This window comes from Puntigrus tetrazona, unplaced genomic scaffold, assembly GCF_018831695.1.
Source record: "Puntigrus tetrazona isolate hp1 unplaced genomic scaffold, ASM1883169v1 S000000283, whole genome shotgun sequence".
NCBI lineage: Eukaryota > Metazoa > Chordata > Actinopteri > Cypriniformes > Cyprinidae > Puntigrus > Puntigrus tetrazona.
In genome coordinates this window covers 1022501-1040000 of record NW_025047944.1, presented here as the reverse complement: position 1 = coordinate 1040000, position 17500 = coordinate 1022501, and the positions used below count along the sequence as shown (strand labels likewise).

The 17500-nt window shown below is 38.4% G+C and overlaps 1 protein-coding gene across 4 annotated transcripts in view; it reads left to right on the top strand.

Moving 5' to 3' along the window:
• Window positions 1–17500, top strand: part of LOC122333444 (A disintegrin and metalloproteinase with thrombospondin motifs 14) — a 55269-nt gene that overhangs the window by 1333 nt on the left and 36436 nt on the right. For 3 of the 4 annotated variants that reach the window (XM_043231050.1, XM_043231049.1, XM_043231048.1), the window contains exons 2-3: window positions 1–134; window positions 13785–13941. The exon at window positions 1–134 is cut by the window's left edge and continues 246 nt beyond it. In XM_043231050.1, the coding sequence (XP_043086985.1) occupies window positions 1–134; window positions 13785–13941 (291 nt within the window). The remainder of the gene's footprint in view (window positions 135–13784; window positions 13942–17500) is intronic. The other variant, XM_043231051.1, reaches the window with a different exon arrangement.

The following is a 17500-nucleotide window of genomic DNA, read 5'->3' as shown; positions in this document are numbered from 1 at the left end:
CCGGAGCTTTTGTTCAGTGGCAGGAGGATTTTGAGGAGCAGGCCAAAGAGCGGATGCTGGGAGACTGTGTGTTCACCGGGGATGTAACGGACATGCCGAGGGCCTCGGTGGCCATCAGTAACTGTGACGGACTGGTGAGTAACTGCTCAGAACATAGTGAGATGTCAACCTTGGCAACGTTATAAGTGTGTGCTGCTTTGGCAAAAAATATGATGCATTCTCAACAATCGGTGAAATGCAAAGCTAGAGTGAATTTTAGTGAGTAAATAGATGTGCAAGTCAAGACACCAGATGAACAGGATCGAACAACAAACCAACCAACAATCAATCAACCAACTAACCAACCAACCAACCAACCATCCATCAATCAACCAATCAACAAACCAATCAATAAATCAATCAATCAATTGAATCAATCAACCAAAAAAAACCAAATCATTCAATGAACCAATCAACCATCCATCCATCCATCCATCCATCCATCCATCCATCCATCCATCCATCCATCCATCCATCCATCTATCTATCTATCTATCTATCTATCTATCTATCTATCTATCTATCTATCTATCTATCTATCTATCTATCTATCTATCTATCTATCTATCTATCTATCTATCTATCCATCCAACAACCAATCAACAAACCTAGTAATCAGTCAATCAATCAATCAATTTAATAAATCAACCAACCATCCATCAACCAAAAAACCAACAAACCATTTAATCAATCAATCAATCAACCAACCAACCAACCAACCAACAAACCAATCAATCAATTAATCAATAATTCAATCAATCAATCACCCACCATACTGGCCTAGCTCAAATGTTTAAATATGCCAATCGGGCGACATTTAATTCAAATATGCACTAATTTGCATACATTCGTTTTATTTTGTTTACACGTTAAAGCTCATTTCCCTTTATATCACCCCATAAATCAAAAGATAAATAAATCTTCAACATATTTGTAGAAGTAAAGTATTCCAAGAACCAGGTCAAATATGAACGAACCTCACAGTAAAAGAATATAAACAGGAATAAAACCCTACGTTTTGGTGCTGCTATAGCGGAGAAAAACGTTTTAAAGGTTTGTATTGTAGTTGAAATCCACAGGCACAAACAGATAAATGCACTAAATGAAACACTTGAGAGCTTGCATTTTGGGTGTATATACATTCCTCTTGTCTGGAACACCATGAAAAAATATGCCATCATAGTAGCTTTTTTTGGGCATCGTAGTTGCTCTCCAAAAAAAGTTTTCAGGCATGTACTGCATAGGAGGGGAAGTATTTCGGGCCTCAGATGCTGCTCATATTGCATGGAGATGGATCCAGCAGTACAGTATTCATGATAACGACTCGGACTGAGTTTACTGATTGTCCTCTTCCCTCCTGGACATGTCCAGCTGTCAGATGGATGTAGATTCCAGTCCTTCTGGATCTTACGTAATATTCACAAGAGTTCTGCCTGGTTTTGTTCTCTTATGGATTCGTTCTGGTCGGTTTACTCATCGCTTGTAAAGTCGCAAACTGAGGATTAGGAAAAACGTCTGGCTTGAGGGACGCAAGCTCAGAATTCCAAGAAAAAAACAAAGAATTCTGGAGAATAAGATAGAATTGCAAGATGGGAAATTAGAATGCCAAGGATTGCGATATGAAAACACAGAATACAGTGGGAAACGTCAGAATTGCAAAGCTATAATTTCTGAATTGTAACTTATAAATAAATAAAATAACAAAAAATATTGTTAGAAATCCATAATTCAGAAAACGTAAGAATTCCGAGACGTAACCTCAATTGCAAAATAGAAACAAAGCCAAGTTATAAAGCCAACATTCCCAGAAAACATCAGATTTCGGACATAAACTGAATTTCAAAATATAAATCTAGAATTCTGAGGATTGCAAAACTGCAAGTTAAGATTGACTTAAACTCAGAATTCAGATAAAAAGTCAGAATTGCGAAATATAAAGCCAGAATTCTGGACAATCTGGAGTTGAGAGTCAAGTCGGGAGTCAAGAATTGCCAGATAAAAACTGTAAGCTAAAATGGCAGAGTTATTTATTGCAAGACAGTAATGTAGAACCAAGATGAAACGTCAGAGGGATATATTGTGAAAAAACAGAATAATAAAACAGAATTGCGAGGAAAAGATGCGGAGGAAACCTGTCAGTATTGCAGCGTACGAACTGATGATTGTGGCAGAAAAGAAGAAGTGTGAGACGCAAAGCTAAACAAATGTATTTTAGTCCGTGACATAAATAAATGTTTGTGCATCATGGTCGTCGTCGCTCGACACACGCCCAGCGCTTCTGTGACAGGACGTCTGTGTTGTAGTCTCCTCTGTTATTAGTTTAATCAAAGAGCTTTAGGAGGCAGCGAAAATTGCTTTGCTTTTCCAGTGCAACTCAATACTCCCATCAGCAGCAGGGATTTCCGCGAGGGGCAGCACAGAGCGCCTCTGTTCCTCCAGCACGTTTCCACACACAATGAGATCATTCATTACGGCCACATTGATTACTCGCTTAGGTAATCACTGTCAGGGCCGCGCGGACAATGACACGCTGTCCCGGACGCAGCCGATCCCGCGAGAACCCAGCACAACGGCCGTTCTGTGCTGTTCCACCGAATACCGTTAAGGGACGAGAAAATGAAAGTGACGGACTCCAGCTGCTGTCTGGCCGGCAGCACAAGTGTTTATTTGCGCAGCGTTAATGCTTTCGCACACTGCAGCTATCAGTGTTTGAAACGGGACGGACTTGAAACGCGGGTTGAAAACGAGGCAGAGTATGGCGTATAACGCTTTTCCTACTTTTTCTGGGTCTCGTTTCCGGCCAAAATATTTACCGATTCCTAAAACAAGAAGGATTTTCTTGGCAATTCCAATTACGGCCGGTTTCAGAAAAAGCTAGTGCTTAGAACGGGCGAAATAATCTGCCAGCGTGGTAAGAAAAATGTGCAAAAGTTTCAAACGGAAAACAAGATTATTTCGCTTTCCCCGTTGGGAGATTGTATTTTCCATTTCGAGCAAAAAGTCACTTGAAAAAAGACTTTAAATTAAGAAAAGGTTACATTTTTTAATATTTTGGATAAAATACCCGCAAAATGTGTCTTTATGAAACCGTATCCTATCATGCACAGCACTTTTCTTGACCTTATACATTAAGCACGATTAATCAACCAATCTCTTTATTTTTTTCACCATGCCAGACTGGATTTCAGAAATGCCTTTGAACTATTTGAAGAAATAAATGGGAGGGTCGTGCGACAATGCAGCATACTACTTTTTAAAATGCACAGAATAGTGTAGTGAGGTAGTGTGCCGTATTGTACAGTAAGCAGTAGACTAGTAATTCAATAAGGCTTCTTTCGTCAATAAACTAATTTGGTGCTGATGTAGTCATTTCATCCTAAACAGGCTGGAAATCGAAACAGTTCCTGCAAATCACGTTTCTATTGATGAGAAGCACGACAAATGAGAGTTTGGTCGTTCTTTATTGGACCTTGCACCTCCTGAGTCTGCAGCGACTCAATACAACAGGTTGCTTACTAAACTCAGCGTCTTGTTCTCTGAAATGAACTTTTATGGCGGCGCTGAATCTTTGAAGCGTAGCAGACACGATTACGAAAGCTAAAACGCTGGCAGACTCAAGCGTGAGGTGGTCCAAATGCCTCCCTGAAGTCTTTCTCACACATGTCTGAAGCATGCAAACGACGGATATTTATTTCAGATTTTTGGAAATTCGGTAGAAAATAGGGTGAAGAGCAAACTTCGGCTTCTAGAATGCAACATAAAATAATGCGTGGTTGTGACTGGAACAGATCTGATGGTGGCGATAGAGTTTCCTTGTGTGCCTTCAAACAGGTTAACAATTTAACTTGATTCTCGTAGTTAAGCTGAAAGAGAAAATGGACTAAAAGGCATGCTTATGCACGCTATATCGACAAAGCTGAGAATGCAACGTGTGCTTTTGTTGCCGCACAGCTAGATGCATTTAGACTGTTATGTCTTACATTGCGATTATGCTTTAATCACTTGTGATGAATGAATAGTGGCACCTTAGTTGCGGACATAAAATCTGGTTGTGCGCGGATATCTCTATATGCGAGATGGTCCGTGCAAACCATGCATATTTATTTGGCTGTTCATGCCGTGCGCTGCATGCTTGATTCAGCAGAGAACATGGGGGAAGACTTGTAGACCAATCTCTGGACAAGCTTTTGCAACAGACTTGCGTGACGCAACGTAATGAACTGCTGCGGCTCTAACAGTGTGGAAAAAAGGATTTCCTTCAGACGCGTGTGCCACTCAAACAGGTCAAGAATTTGACTAACTTTTAATAACTTGCTCTGTAAGATTTTCTGGGCCGGAAAGGGCTTACGATGCTCACTATAGTGATAAAACCGAGCATGCGACATGTGCTTGTGTTGCTTTATGACTCCCTGCTTGATGCGTTTAAGAATGCACTGACACAAAATCAGTTTTGCATAGCTAGATGCATGAGTATTTCACATGCTTTTCTGTGCATTTTAGGAAATAAAGGATCGATTAAGGAATAACATTATAACTTTTAATGTTTTGCATGTGGATAACTGCTCTACGGCTTAAGTGTGGTTATCCAGGTATCTCTCGCACATACATCTCATGTCTTCAGCGTGCAAACAATGCATGTCTATTTCTGATCATGCATGTAGAGTTTCGGTGCAGTATTCTCTTCAGTAAGTTCTTCTCCTTGACTGTAGTTAAGCTGAACGTCGCTGTAAAAGTCGTGCTAATGCACAAAGTAGTGTAACACATTTCAGTACGCACCGAAACAAAACGATTGATGCACACTTTTCTGCAAATGCTAGGCTTCAAATGCAAGACGCATGAAAATGCTTCTGAAAAATACATCAAAGAAAGATGCAAACATAAAATCTGTTTTATAAATATGCATGTTTATTTCAGTCTGCAGCACTGCATGTAGAGTTCTTTATATATGTACATATACACAGATCATTTTACTTGTTTTAGCAAAATGCACTCAATTTAGTTTTTCTTTCTCCCTAGGAAACGAGACTAAATATCTCATTTTGATTTAAGGAGGTTTAGATATTTTGACTGGGAAAAAAGTACTAAGTAAAACAAGCCTCATGTGCAGTTTGAGGCTGTTGGTACTCTGCAATGCCCGCTAAATTCAGAAGAAATCCTTTTGAAAGCACTGTAGGCAATGCGAGCTTGTATTAACGCATTTCTTCGGAAGTAACGGTGGTGTGTTGCAATGCAATTTTGATTAAAGAAGAATGTCACATCTGATTGTTTCTGACATCTGTTCACAAGCCGACATCGATCCGCTCGCTCGCTCTTATCCACGGTCTGTCAAGCCCAACCTCATTCTAGCTGACCTTACAGGATCCAGCGAATATGACATTATTGACACGGCGCATCGATGCACGCAAACAGCCCCTACATTACAGCTCTTATGCAACGCAGAGGATGTCATTTGAAGGTTCGTCCTGCTTGATCTGCCTCCGACCGGACACGCAGTCGCTGATGGAGGGCCATGTGCCTCTAAACGCGGCCTGCAGCGACTCGGCTGCTCTCGGCGTGGGCTGTGATAACTGTAATCGCTGCTGTCTGAAAGCACATCCTCGAGGTTTTAGGAATAGCAGGGTGTCCCCTTCAAGCCTATGAGGTCATTGGCATGGCTCGGATCAGGCGGGAGAGGAAGCACGCCTGTCACGGTAAAGATAGATCAGCTGCCGAGCGTGCGATTGAGAGCGCGCCAACGTCAACACCGGCACGTCTCGGCTCGCAAGGCGTCCCCCGCCCGACCAACTGCAAGCTGAAAATCAGACAGGAACGAAAGCTCGCCCGAATGCTCAGAGCGCGCATATTTTAAAAGCGGCCTTTAAAGCCTGACGTGACAGCTGTCAGTTGGGCCGTCTCTAACTTTAGCCCGTCTCTGTGGTAAACCCACAGCAAATCCCGGTTAGGGTATGCGTCGCGATATGAAAGCGTATCTGTTCTATCTCTGCGTCCAAGATCTTTGCGGTTGCTAGGCTCAGCCGGACCTCCCTGAATTCTGGGAAATCTGGACGTGCCGTCACTAGCTCGCGTTTATGTTTACGCGCTCCTCGCCGAAGCGAGATTGTTTTTAAGATTCGCCGCTGACAAGAAGGAGCCGGACTTCGTTATCTTGGGATTTCTGATGAAAAGTTGTTTATTTAAAGCTGGTGTGTATGTATTTTTTTTCTTTTGCATAGTAAACCATATATGGCTCCAGACAAAAGAGAAAAAAGTAGAATAATTTATATATATTTATTTTTTTTTATTTTATTTTTTTTTAAAACACACATATATATATATACATACAAAGGGGAAACTATTTAATTAAAATAAAATAAAATAAAATAAATATAAATGGAAGTTATATAAATATTATTACATTAATTGCAACCAAAATAATGTTTTTCTTACATAATATGTGTGTGTACTGTGTATATAAATACACACTCCTCATACAGTATTTTTTAAATATTAACATGTATTTAAATGTATGTATTTATGTCTATAATTTCTATTATATATGAACATTTTTATTATACGAATATAACATAAGCTGTTTTTCTTAAATGCATGCATGTGTGTATATGTATATAGCCTATAATAAATACAACACAGTGTATTGTGTGTAAACTATTTTTTTTTTTTTAGATGCAGTTATTTGCGATCTAATCAAACACTGTAGATATGATTCACCAGCTGATAATTCGAAGCTGCTTGTGAACTCTTTTGACTGACTCGTTAAAAAAAGACTCATAAGAATGATTTGTTCATTTCGGTTCAGCAATGCTTAAAAAAATATTTCTAATGTGATTTTGGAGTGTAATTTTATTCTTTATGTGTATTCTTTTATCTTCTTTTAAAACTGTCTTTATATACCACCTGGCTATTGTAAAATTGTAGTGATTTAGTAATGAATTTAGTAGGGAGTCAGTTATGGACTGCTCAACTCTTTCGAATCGGCTCATAAGAATCATGTATATATGTATCCTATTAAATGTATATATTTATGCGTCTATAATTTACATTATATATGAATATGTGTAAAATACAATCATAGCACGGGCTAATAAAAGATATGAAATAAAAGTGACTCTCGGTTTAGTAAAGTGAGTCAGTTTCGAGCTGCTCATAACGATTCACCGAGTGATTCGGATTCTACCTGCTAACCTACGAACTCCAATCTGCGTCTTCAACTCTTTTGAATCGGCTCATGAGAATCATTTGTTCGTGAATCAATCATCACAGTTCGCGCCGTTTTTGTTTGCAACCCAAAGTGACTTGCTTTATAAAAGAACGTAAACCAACGTAAAAATGTCTACCTCGATGTCGTTTAGCGCTGATTAAATGATGACAGAAGCTATTCCTGTTGAGCTGTAGTGGAGTTGACGGATGGGATTACGAGACGAGGTCGTGGCGTGACAGCATTACGTCCCCTGTCCGTCAGCGCGGGCTGAGATCGGCCGTAATTAGCGTGAACTTCCCCGCGTGACGCTCCACACGATGCACGCTACGAACGACACGATATTCAGTTAGAAAGTGTCACACTTCAGAGGGATTGCACACGTTCTTAAGAAAGTTCGCTTACGGCCCCTGGGCCCCAAAACCAGTCATAAAGGGCCATTTTTGGAGATCGAGAGTTGTGCATCTGAAAACAGGATTAAATAAGCTTTCTTTGATGCATGGTTTTATAGGACAGGACATCACTGACCTTCTCAAAGTCAGAAAAAAAAACACATTTTCGCATTAATTAAGTTTGTCTTTTTTTTTTTATTGTTACTAAATTCTTTGTTTATTTGAATGCAAAAAACTACACATTTAGTCATTTTTTGTCTTCCTTCAGAAATGTTGTTGTGCATTGATTTTTTAATCTTTTAGCTTAAATATCAGCTATTGCTCAGATATCAGTTTCCGCAGCAATATTGTTTTCAACATCGATGATAGTCAGTTTCTTGAGCATCACGTTATGATGATTTCTGAAGGAGCGTGTGACGCTGAAGACCGGAATAAAGATGCTGAAAAATCAGCTTTGATTGCATGAATGCATTTCGTTCGACAATACATTAACATACAGAACAGCTATTTTAAAATGCAATAATATTTCGCTGTATTTATAATCGAGCAAACGCAGCCTTGTTGAGCGAAAGAGACAATATTTTTACCTGCATGGACGTGAGATCTGGAAACTGCATGAAACTGCATACAATGACGTTAGGGCTTAAGGGTTTATTTACATTGACTTAATAAAAAAATTAAAAATAGTCATAGGCTTAAAGACTTTGAATTAAACTGGATTTTTATTTTGAATATTTGGCTGAGGTGCAACTATTTAAAAATCTAAATATTGAGGAAAATTGTCCAAATGAAGTTCTTAGCAATACATATTACTAATAAAAAATTAAGTTTTAATATATTTTTACTGTAGGAAATTAACTAAATATTTTAACATGATCTATACTAACCCGATGATTTGTGGCATGAAAGAAAATTAATTTTGACCCTTATATTGTTGGCTATTTCTACACTTTTTTTGTGGTCACGTATGATATAATATCTAATTATTACTGATTGAATATGAAGTAAATCTAAATAAAGCCTTAACCTCTAATGTCCCTGTGTGCGGAGTTTCATGCATTTTCATGCAAATATTATTGCAAAATAGCTGTTAATGTTAATGTATTGTCGAACGAAATGTATTCCTGCCATCAAAGCTGATTTTTCAGCGTCTTTAGCGTCACACGCTCCTTCAGAAATCATCGTGACGCGATGCTCAAGAAACTGATTGCCATCGATGCGGAAAACAATATTTTTGTGGAAACAGATAGTCTGAAGAATAGAAGGTTAAGCCAAAAGACAAGCGTTTATTTGAAAGAAATCTTTTGTAACATCATAAATGTCTTCGCTGTCACTTCGGCCAGTTTAACTGCAGCCTTGCTGAATAAAGGTATTAATATCGTTGGGAATGTCTATGTAGAACTGGAAGTAGAAGCGTATTCTTGTCCGAATGCTTGGCGCTCAGAACTGTTTACTTCAAACAGAAGGCCGAGCTCCTGACTACAAATTATAGGTTGACAAACAATCTCCCTCAAATTGCATGTTTTGCCGAGGCCTCACAATAAAGAAGGATTTGGGGTTTTTCTCACCGCTGGACGCTGGCCTTCTCTTTGTCTTTTTGTTTGTTGAGCAGTTTTTGGAAAACCCAGCTCTGTTGTACAGTATTGCACCTCCGTCTTAAGTAAGAAACAGATTCAGTTGATTTGACAGTCTCAGTGCCGTCTTGTGCATTCATCAAACAATATTAGCATCGCCGTTTTTATTGTGCTTGCAAGATTGGGTTTGTTTTAAACTTTAATTATGAAGTCTCTACAATTAACCCAGCTAAAAAGACACAACACTGTACTAAACATTATATCGCGGATCATTTGCATCTATTGCACATTATACTTAAAAATCTCCCTTTCACTTCATTGAATGCAATGAAATATTTGAAGACTCGATCCCTATTGGTCTGTTTTCTTACATCCCTCTTCATTTTTAACTTTTTGTTCCAATTCGACCGTCTTGACCAGGCACGGTGTTTAAGAGAACGTGGAGATCAACGATAAAGCGTAATTATGAACGACCTTTTTTGCCTTTTTTGTCAGTTTTAATGAACAGTAATGGCAATCTTGAAAGAGGCTTCAGAGGAGATAAAGACAAAAACAAAGTCAACGCTGTACTACAGTCTAGTTCAAAATAAATCAAGTTAAATCTAACTCCAAAACTATAAGACCAGCAACAAATAAAAGATGCACGAGACCACGAATGCCTGTTAAGACCCCCCAAAAACTCATGTTTAACCACTACAGAGACATAGGGCCCTATGGGGTTTATCCCCAAATTTGGTTACATTTTTTATTTAAATTGTTTATTAATATTAATGAATAACTTTATTTATTAATATGTGTTAATATTTAATTGATTCAAATCATGAAATATATATTTTTTGCATCAAGTTTAACAAAAAGTTTTTGACACTTTTTGTCATTTTTTTTATTGTTACTAAACTCTTTGTTTTGGCCTGTCTGATTATTTGAATGCAAAAAACAACATATTGATTACATTTTGTCTTAAAGTAATCTTTTTTTGTGCATTACATTTTTGCTCGTCAAATGAAGGCATGAAACATAAAATTGCTGAAAATTAAACGTTATTTTTGGCAAAGGCGACTTACTCTTAAAATTAAAACATGGAATAAATTCCTATTTTTATTCCTCGAAAACAGAACGTTTCGTTTTAGTAGGCCAGTAGTAGTGGGATATGCACATCCTACTGAAAAATAATAATAGGCTTAAAGAGTTCGAATTGTATTTTTATTTTGACGTGTTGTCGTGAACACAACGCTATATCGCGCTAGTTTTACGGTAATGTTCTCTCAGAGCGGTTCTGGAGATGTTGTTCGTGTGTTAATGTCCTCATTGACTAAGATGGCCGACACCGTCACGCATGTCTGTAGTAAACAAACATTCATTAACAAAGACGTGCACGATTCATATTTAATATGCTTAATATTCACAGACTGATTCAGCGTATCGAACAGGCGCTGTCTTCGTAAATAAGTGAGTTTTAAACAAACCGCATTCGCCTGAAATGCTTTTAAAACTACGCTTCATTACACAATGACGGTAATATTTTGTAAATGAGCGGGTTTTGGGAACAAAAGGAGAAGTGCACGTATTTGGGACGCATATTTGGAAAACAAGTATTGCGTGAAAATCTGAAACTGCAAAATAGCGAGTCTTTGCACGCTCTGAGGAACGCTAGAGAGGAACGATCGGTTTCTATTCAACCAGTCGAGGTTCTGCAGTGAGTACGCTACTGTTCGGTAGCATGCAGTTACAATAACTAAGAAAATGCCACCTCTGAGCAGCATTAAGCAGTATACGTTCCACTTCAGAAGCGCTTCTGTGCAGCCTTTGCCCTGCAGCCGTGCCGAGTTTACTGCATGACTCCTCAACGCACGCTCGAGTTCAGCCTGTTTCTTCAGCGCATGGCGTTTTCCTGTTTCTGCTGGCGTGTGATTCTTCTAGCTGGCGTGTGTGAGACGCTCGCGGCCGTGCAGGGCCTGGACGGGGCGTCTCGCTGCGTTATAAATACCCACCTTCAAAGACGCTGGAGCTGATATGTGGAATGTCGTGTTTGTTCGCGCTTAAAGAGGCGTCGGGTTTGCTTTTTCAGTCGTATTGTCAAGAAGAACTCGGTGCGTGATGATGGACAGGCGGTGGCCTCGCCGTATGAACTTGAACTTGTGGGCTTCGGCATGCTTCGACTAGATTTTCCGTGTCCTGAAGCAAATTGAAATCACGCTTTTTCGTGCAAAACTCGCTCCTGTGGTTTTCAGGATGCGATAGTTTACTTTCTGGTGTGAAAAGAGCCCTTCACCTTTCACTCTTTTGCGAGAATCTCGTATGCAAGTTGTGTTTTCGGTCAATGTTATGGCATTGTCTAGAACCCACATCCTTTAAACAAACCCGAACGCTTTGCTGGTCCCGTAGAACTCGGCTCTTCCTCTGGAGAACAGCAGCAAAGATTACCGTAATTAAAAATAATGACCGTTTGGGCTTACATTACGTTCAGCGTGACGGTCTTCGTGTTCCAGATGAAAGCCTTTGTTCAGGTAAGAGCTCCATCCGCCGAGTTCAATTTTCACTCCACGAGCCGCGGAAGTTGTCGCTCTTGGCGTTTCCTGGTCCCTTCTGACACCTATCATCAAGCATCTCTCCTTCTCTGCTGACGTTAAGTCTGCACACAAATATCTAAAGTTTAAAATCCCAGGTAGGAGTGGTTTGTCCTGTCGGTCAAGTGCAGGTTAAGTGCTGTCTATTTTGGTCTGGGTTGCTGAAAGCGTATTTATAGCATTCCTGCCAAAAAAGCTTGTGGATGCTTTTCTTGTTGCCGTTTCTTGGCCTTTTTTGGCGACGTTCAGCCCCGAAATGACAGTTTGATGGTATTTTAAACAAAAAGGAAAGGCATTGCACTCGTACAAATGTTCAGTTGAGCCTTGACCCAAACTCTTGACCCAAACTCATTTTATGGTGGCACTGTTTATTGGTTTTGGCTTGGTTGGATTTTTTTAGAAACCCCCTAACCCGAAGTTACAAAGCTTTGCATTGTAACTCATTCCTGACCACAATATCTACATTTGTGTGTGTTTTGGGGAGTTGGAAAATCTTATTGTGAATTTTCTGATTAAGATCCTAATTAGTTTCTTAATATCCAGTTTTTGCTTTGCTTGTTAAATAATAATAAAATAGTAATATAAATAATAAAATAGTAATTAAAAAAATATTAGTTTCTTTTGTAAATATCAATGATTTGCTTTGCTTGTTAAATAATAATAATAATAATAATAATAATAATAATTATTATTATTATTATTATTATATCATAGTAGTAGTAGTATAATATTATTTTAATAAACATAGGTATTACTAAAGAAAATGAATTTAATATAATAATAATAATGATAATAATTATTATTATTTAATTATTATTATTATTATTATTATTATTATTTAATTATTATTAATTGCAGTAGTAGTATAGTATTATTTTAATAAACAAATATTACTAAAGAAAAATGTAAACAAAATAAAAAAATTAATAGTACTGTTAATTTAATACATTAAAAAAATTATAATTGTATAAATATCAATGATATTGCTTTGCTTGTAATACACAGTTTAAATTATTATTTGTTCATAATCTTAATCATTTTTATTGTACAATATTAATGCAGTAGAAAAAATTTGAATTGTTTTAGCAATTTGCAATTTTTCATATCATGATTTCAGTTGTAATTTTATTAAACACACCCTAGCAACTATCTTAATCACCCTAGCAACCACTCAGAACACCCTAGCAACCATACTTAAAACCCTAACAACCACTCGGAACACCCTAGCAACAATCCTAAACACCCTAAAACCAGCTTGGAACACCATAGCAACCACTCAGAACACCCTAGCAACCACTCAAAACACCCTAGCAACCACTCAGAACACCCTAGCAACCACTCAAAAGACCCTAGCAACCATACTTAAAACCCTAACAACCACTCGGAACACCCTAGCAACAATCCTAAACACCCTAAAACCAGCTTGGAACACCCTAGCAACCACTCAGAACACCCTAGCAACCACTCAGAACACCCTAGCGACCATACTTAAAACCCTAGCAACCACTCGGAACACCCTAGCAACGATCCTAAACACCCCAAAACCAACTTGGAACATCCTAGCAACCACTCAGAACACCCTAGCAACCATCCAAACCCTACACCGTAGCAGCCCAGGCATTTGCTCAGGCATGCGGAGCTTACGATCTCATCAGAAACTGCACAACCGGAATGTCTTCTTGGATTAGTCGGGATGTGACGGGACTTTTTTAATAAAGTGACAGCCGTTTGGATGTCGTTTCTTTAAGAGGTCTTTAACAGAGTCTGTTGTTGTTGGGGTTTGTGGTTCAGCAGAAGATCAGTCTAAAAGCTCAGTTCGAATCAAATATCAGTCAATGGTTTGAGCAGACGCTCCTGCAACCACCAATGCTTTTCCTTGCCATCATTCCCTGTCCTCCGTTTCCTCCCCGAACAATCCCCGCGGCCTCAGTTTTGTCCTGCTCTCATTCATGAACGAAGATGCTCATTTCACATGCTTTGTCCCTGATCCTCTGTTTGTCTGATGAATCTGTTTCAGGCAGGCTTGATTCGCACTGATGATGAAGAGTTCTTCATCGAGCCGCTGGAGAAAGGCCAGCAGGAGGTGGAGGTCAAAGGTCGCGTACATGTGGTCTACAGAAGGTCGGCCATTAAAAGGGACAAGGAGCAGAGGCGAGATGACCTCCACAATGAAGGTAAGCAGAGGTTACGAAAAATAGAATTGCATTGCATTCATTTCATTTAAGTTTGTTTGTTTTTTTACATGTGACAATTGTGATTCTGGTTTTAAAAAGTGTTTTTAGGGCTGCACATATCGGACCAAAATGTTCGTTAGAAAACAGCAATGCAATAATAAATAAAGAAAAACAAAAACATATAGTAATAATAATATAATAAATAATAAATCAGCCTTAGAAATAATACAAATTAAAGAATTTAACCAAGTAAAAGTGTTTAAGAACACTTCTAAATTATTAACTATATATTAGTTATTATTAATATAAAAACATTATTTTACTTTTATTATTACTAAGTTAGAATAAGAAATGTTAAAAAGTATTATAATACAAAAAATATTTTTAATTTAGTGTATCACTTTTATTTATTGTAATAAATAGCTTTTTGAAACAGTAAAAACATTAAATTATTTAATTTTACAGTACAGTTGTAAAATTATAATCCTAAATATGTAAATTAAAAATATACTTAATTATTATAATATTGTAAAATATAATATAATAAAATAAAATAAAATATAATATAATATACTAGTTTAAAAATATTAAATGAGCTATATAAAATACTTTAAATACTTTTCAATTAAAATGGTGATTTCCATTTAATGTAACTTGATCATTGTTTAATGATTAAATATGACTTTTCTGACATATCTGAGAGTTACTGCATGCATTACTTTTTATTCTGAGCTGTGCATGCATGCTATTCGTCTTAGCTTAGACTCTGAATTGCGGACACTTCATCAGTCTGTGTCACTTTCAGACATCTTTATTGTCAGACGAAATTGAAATCAGAAGATTCAGATTTATTGCTGTGTGGATAAAGTGAAGGGTCTGAGAGTCTCTCTGTGAGTTTAAATGCACATTATTGAAGCGCTCGTACCACATGCTGAACTCAAAAGCTGCTGAAGCAGAAACTCTGGAAGCTGTCGTGGAATCAGTGGAGGAAGTCGAAGATCTTTTACTATAAAAACGCCACGATGGTGCCGTAAATTCTGTTCCGCTTCTGCAGAGCGCCAGCGGTCGACCCGACCGGAGCATCTGCTTTCACAGGTTACGTCCGGTCCAGAAACTCTGTGAAACCAATAGAGAAAATCAAAAGATCTTTCACTGACCTGACAGACCACGAACGGCGTGCCTAGTTATGTTTAATATCTTAGTTTGAAACCATGTGATGCAAATACTTTAGTACTCTGATATACTGTATGCTCAGCCTTTTAATAGTGTGAGTAAAATTAGTTTTGGTTTTTTGTTTTGAAGAGATTTATACTTTTATTAATGAAGGATGCAAGTGATCAAAAGTGACAGTAAAGACGGTTATAATGTTACTAAATATTTCTATTTCAAATAGAAATTTCTTTCTACTTATCTGGGGATCTTCAAAATTAAAATGTATGACAGTTTTCACAAAATTATTGTGCAACACAGCATTGATAACAATCAAAAATGTTGTAGTAACTATCCTAAACACCCTAGCAACCACTCAGAACACCCTAGCAACCACCCAGAACACCCTAGTAACCATCCTAAACACCCTAGCAGCCACTCAGGACACCTTAGCAACTGTCCTAAACACCCCAACAACGATCCTGAACACCCTAGCAACCATCCAGGACACCTTAGCAACGATCCTAAACACCCTAGCAACCATCCTAAACACCCTAGCATCCACCCAGAACTCCTTAACAACCATCCTAAACACCCTAGCAACCATCATAAACACCCTAGCAACCACCTGGAACACCTTAGTAACCATCCTAAACAACCTAGCAACCACCTAGAACACATTAGCAACCATCCTAAACACTATAGCGACCAGGGTGCGATTTGTGAAAAAAGCAAAGTGGGAGGAAAACTTTTTTTTTCCAAAGTAAGCCTAACCTAATATTAGTGTGATCTGTTACCACGCACATGATGAATCTGTTCTTTTAGGTAAGTAATCTCACCATTGCGTTACAAAACTATTTGCGCTTGCGCTTGAGTCGGGTGACGTATTGCAAACCATTTAAATCAGAACAGGATTTAAAATCGCGTTTTGTGAATCATTTGATTCGCAACAGACTTTAAATCGCATTTCGCAAATCATTTAATCCCCACCAGGGATAAAAATAATTCAGCAGAGGCAAGGATGCATAGACCAGAGGATGCACCCCCATCCCCTCCCACAAATCCCACCCTGCTAGCAACCATCCTAAACACCCTAGCAACCACTTGTAACACACTAGCAACCATTTGGAACACCCTAACAACCGCTTGGAACACCCTAGCAACCGCTTGGAACACCCTAACAACGGCTTGGAACACCCTAACAACCGCTTGGAACACCCTAACAACCGCTTGGAACACCCTAACAACCGCTTGGAACACCCTAACAACCGCTTGGAACACCCTAACAACCGCTTGGAACACCCTAACAACCGCTTGGAACACCCTGCTTGGAACACCCTGTGTCGTAGCAGCCCCAGCGAGGTTTGCATGACACTGAAGACTGGAGTGAATGATGAAAAATGTCAGCTTTAATCACAGAAATCAATTATTTTTAAACAGATATTCACATAGAAAAGAGCTATTACAAATTGGAATATCATTTCACAATTTTACTGTTTTTACTGTATTTTTTAATCAATGAAATGCAGCTTTGGAGACTTCTTTCACCTTTAATACAGAATGATTACCGTATTCATGTGCTGTGCTGCAATTCAAAGTACTCCATGAAACTCCTTAAAACGTTTCCAGATGGTTGCTTCAGCACTTCCACTATTTCTAAACGAACCTCAGACACTAAACCGTCACTTTGTCTGGTGTGTATTAATTATTTACTGAGAATCCATGTGTCGCTGTCCCGTGGACTGTCGAAGTGGTAGAAAGGTGTCAGCTTGTTCTGTGTCGGTCTCAGCGGACTCAAGTGCTTTATAACAGATTCACACGGAACAAGACGAGGAAGAACTCAGGTTTGTTAGATGCAATATGAAGTGGGGTTTGGTGAAAAGAACACTAATAATCGTAACATATGGCAAAAGCATTGAAATCTCCAGTAGTTTTGCAGCTGTACGGTACTTTAATGTTCCACACCTGTATCGGAGGAATCCAGAGAGAATAATGATGCTCAGTAGTTGAAGTCTAGAGCGGCCTGCAGCTCGTTTAGCTCTGACGTCTGTGAAATTATGGGAGAACGTCAATGTAAATACCATATGTCTTGAGTTTTCTGGAGAGATGTGCCAGAGGTCTCCGGGTTTTTTCACTTTGATATTTACCTCGGCCGTACCTTTCTTTTGCTGCAATAGAATTAGTTCCCGACCTGCTGGTGTCTGAGATTTCTGACCTTCAGTTATGCTTTTCGAGCTTCGGTTGGATTATTTTATCTTTCTGTCGTTCTAGTTTTGGTTCTGCGTGCTGAATTGTTCACGCGAAATACTAATAAATATTAAATAAACTCGGTCAGCTGCTTAAAAGCATAAATATACCCATTTACGCTATTATACTGTAGTAAACTAGAAATAAAAGAATAGAAAATAGA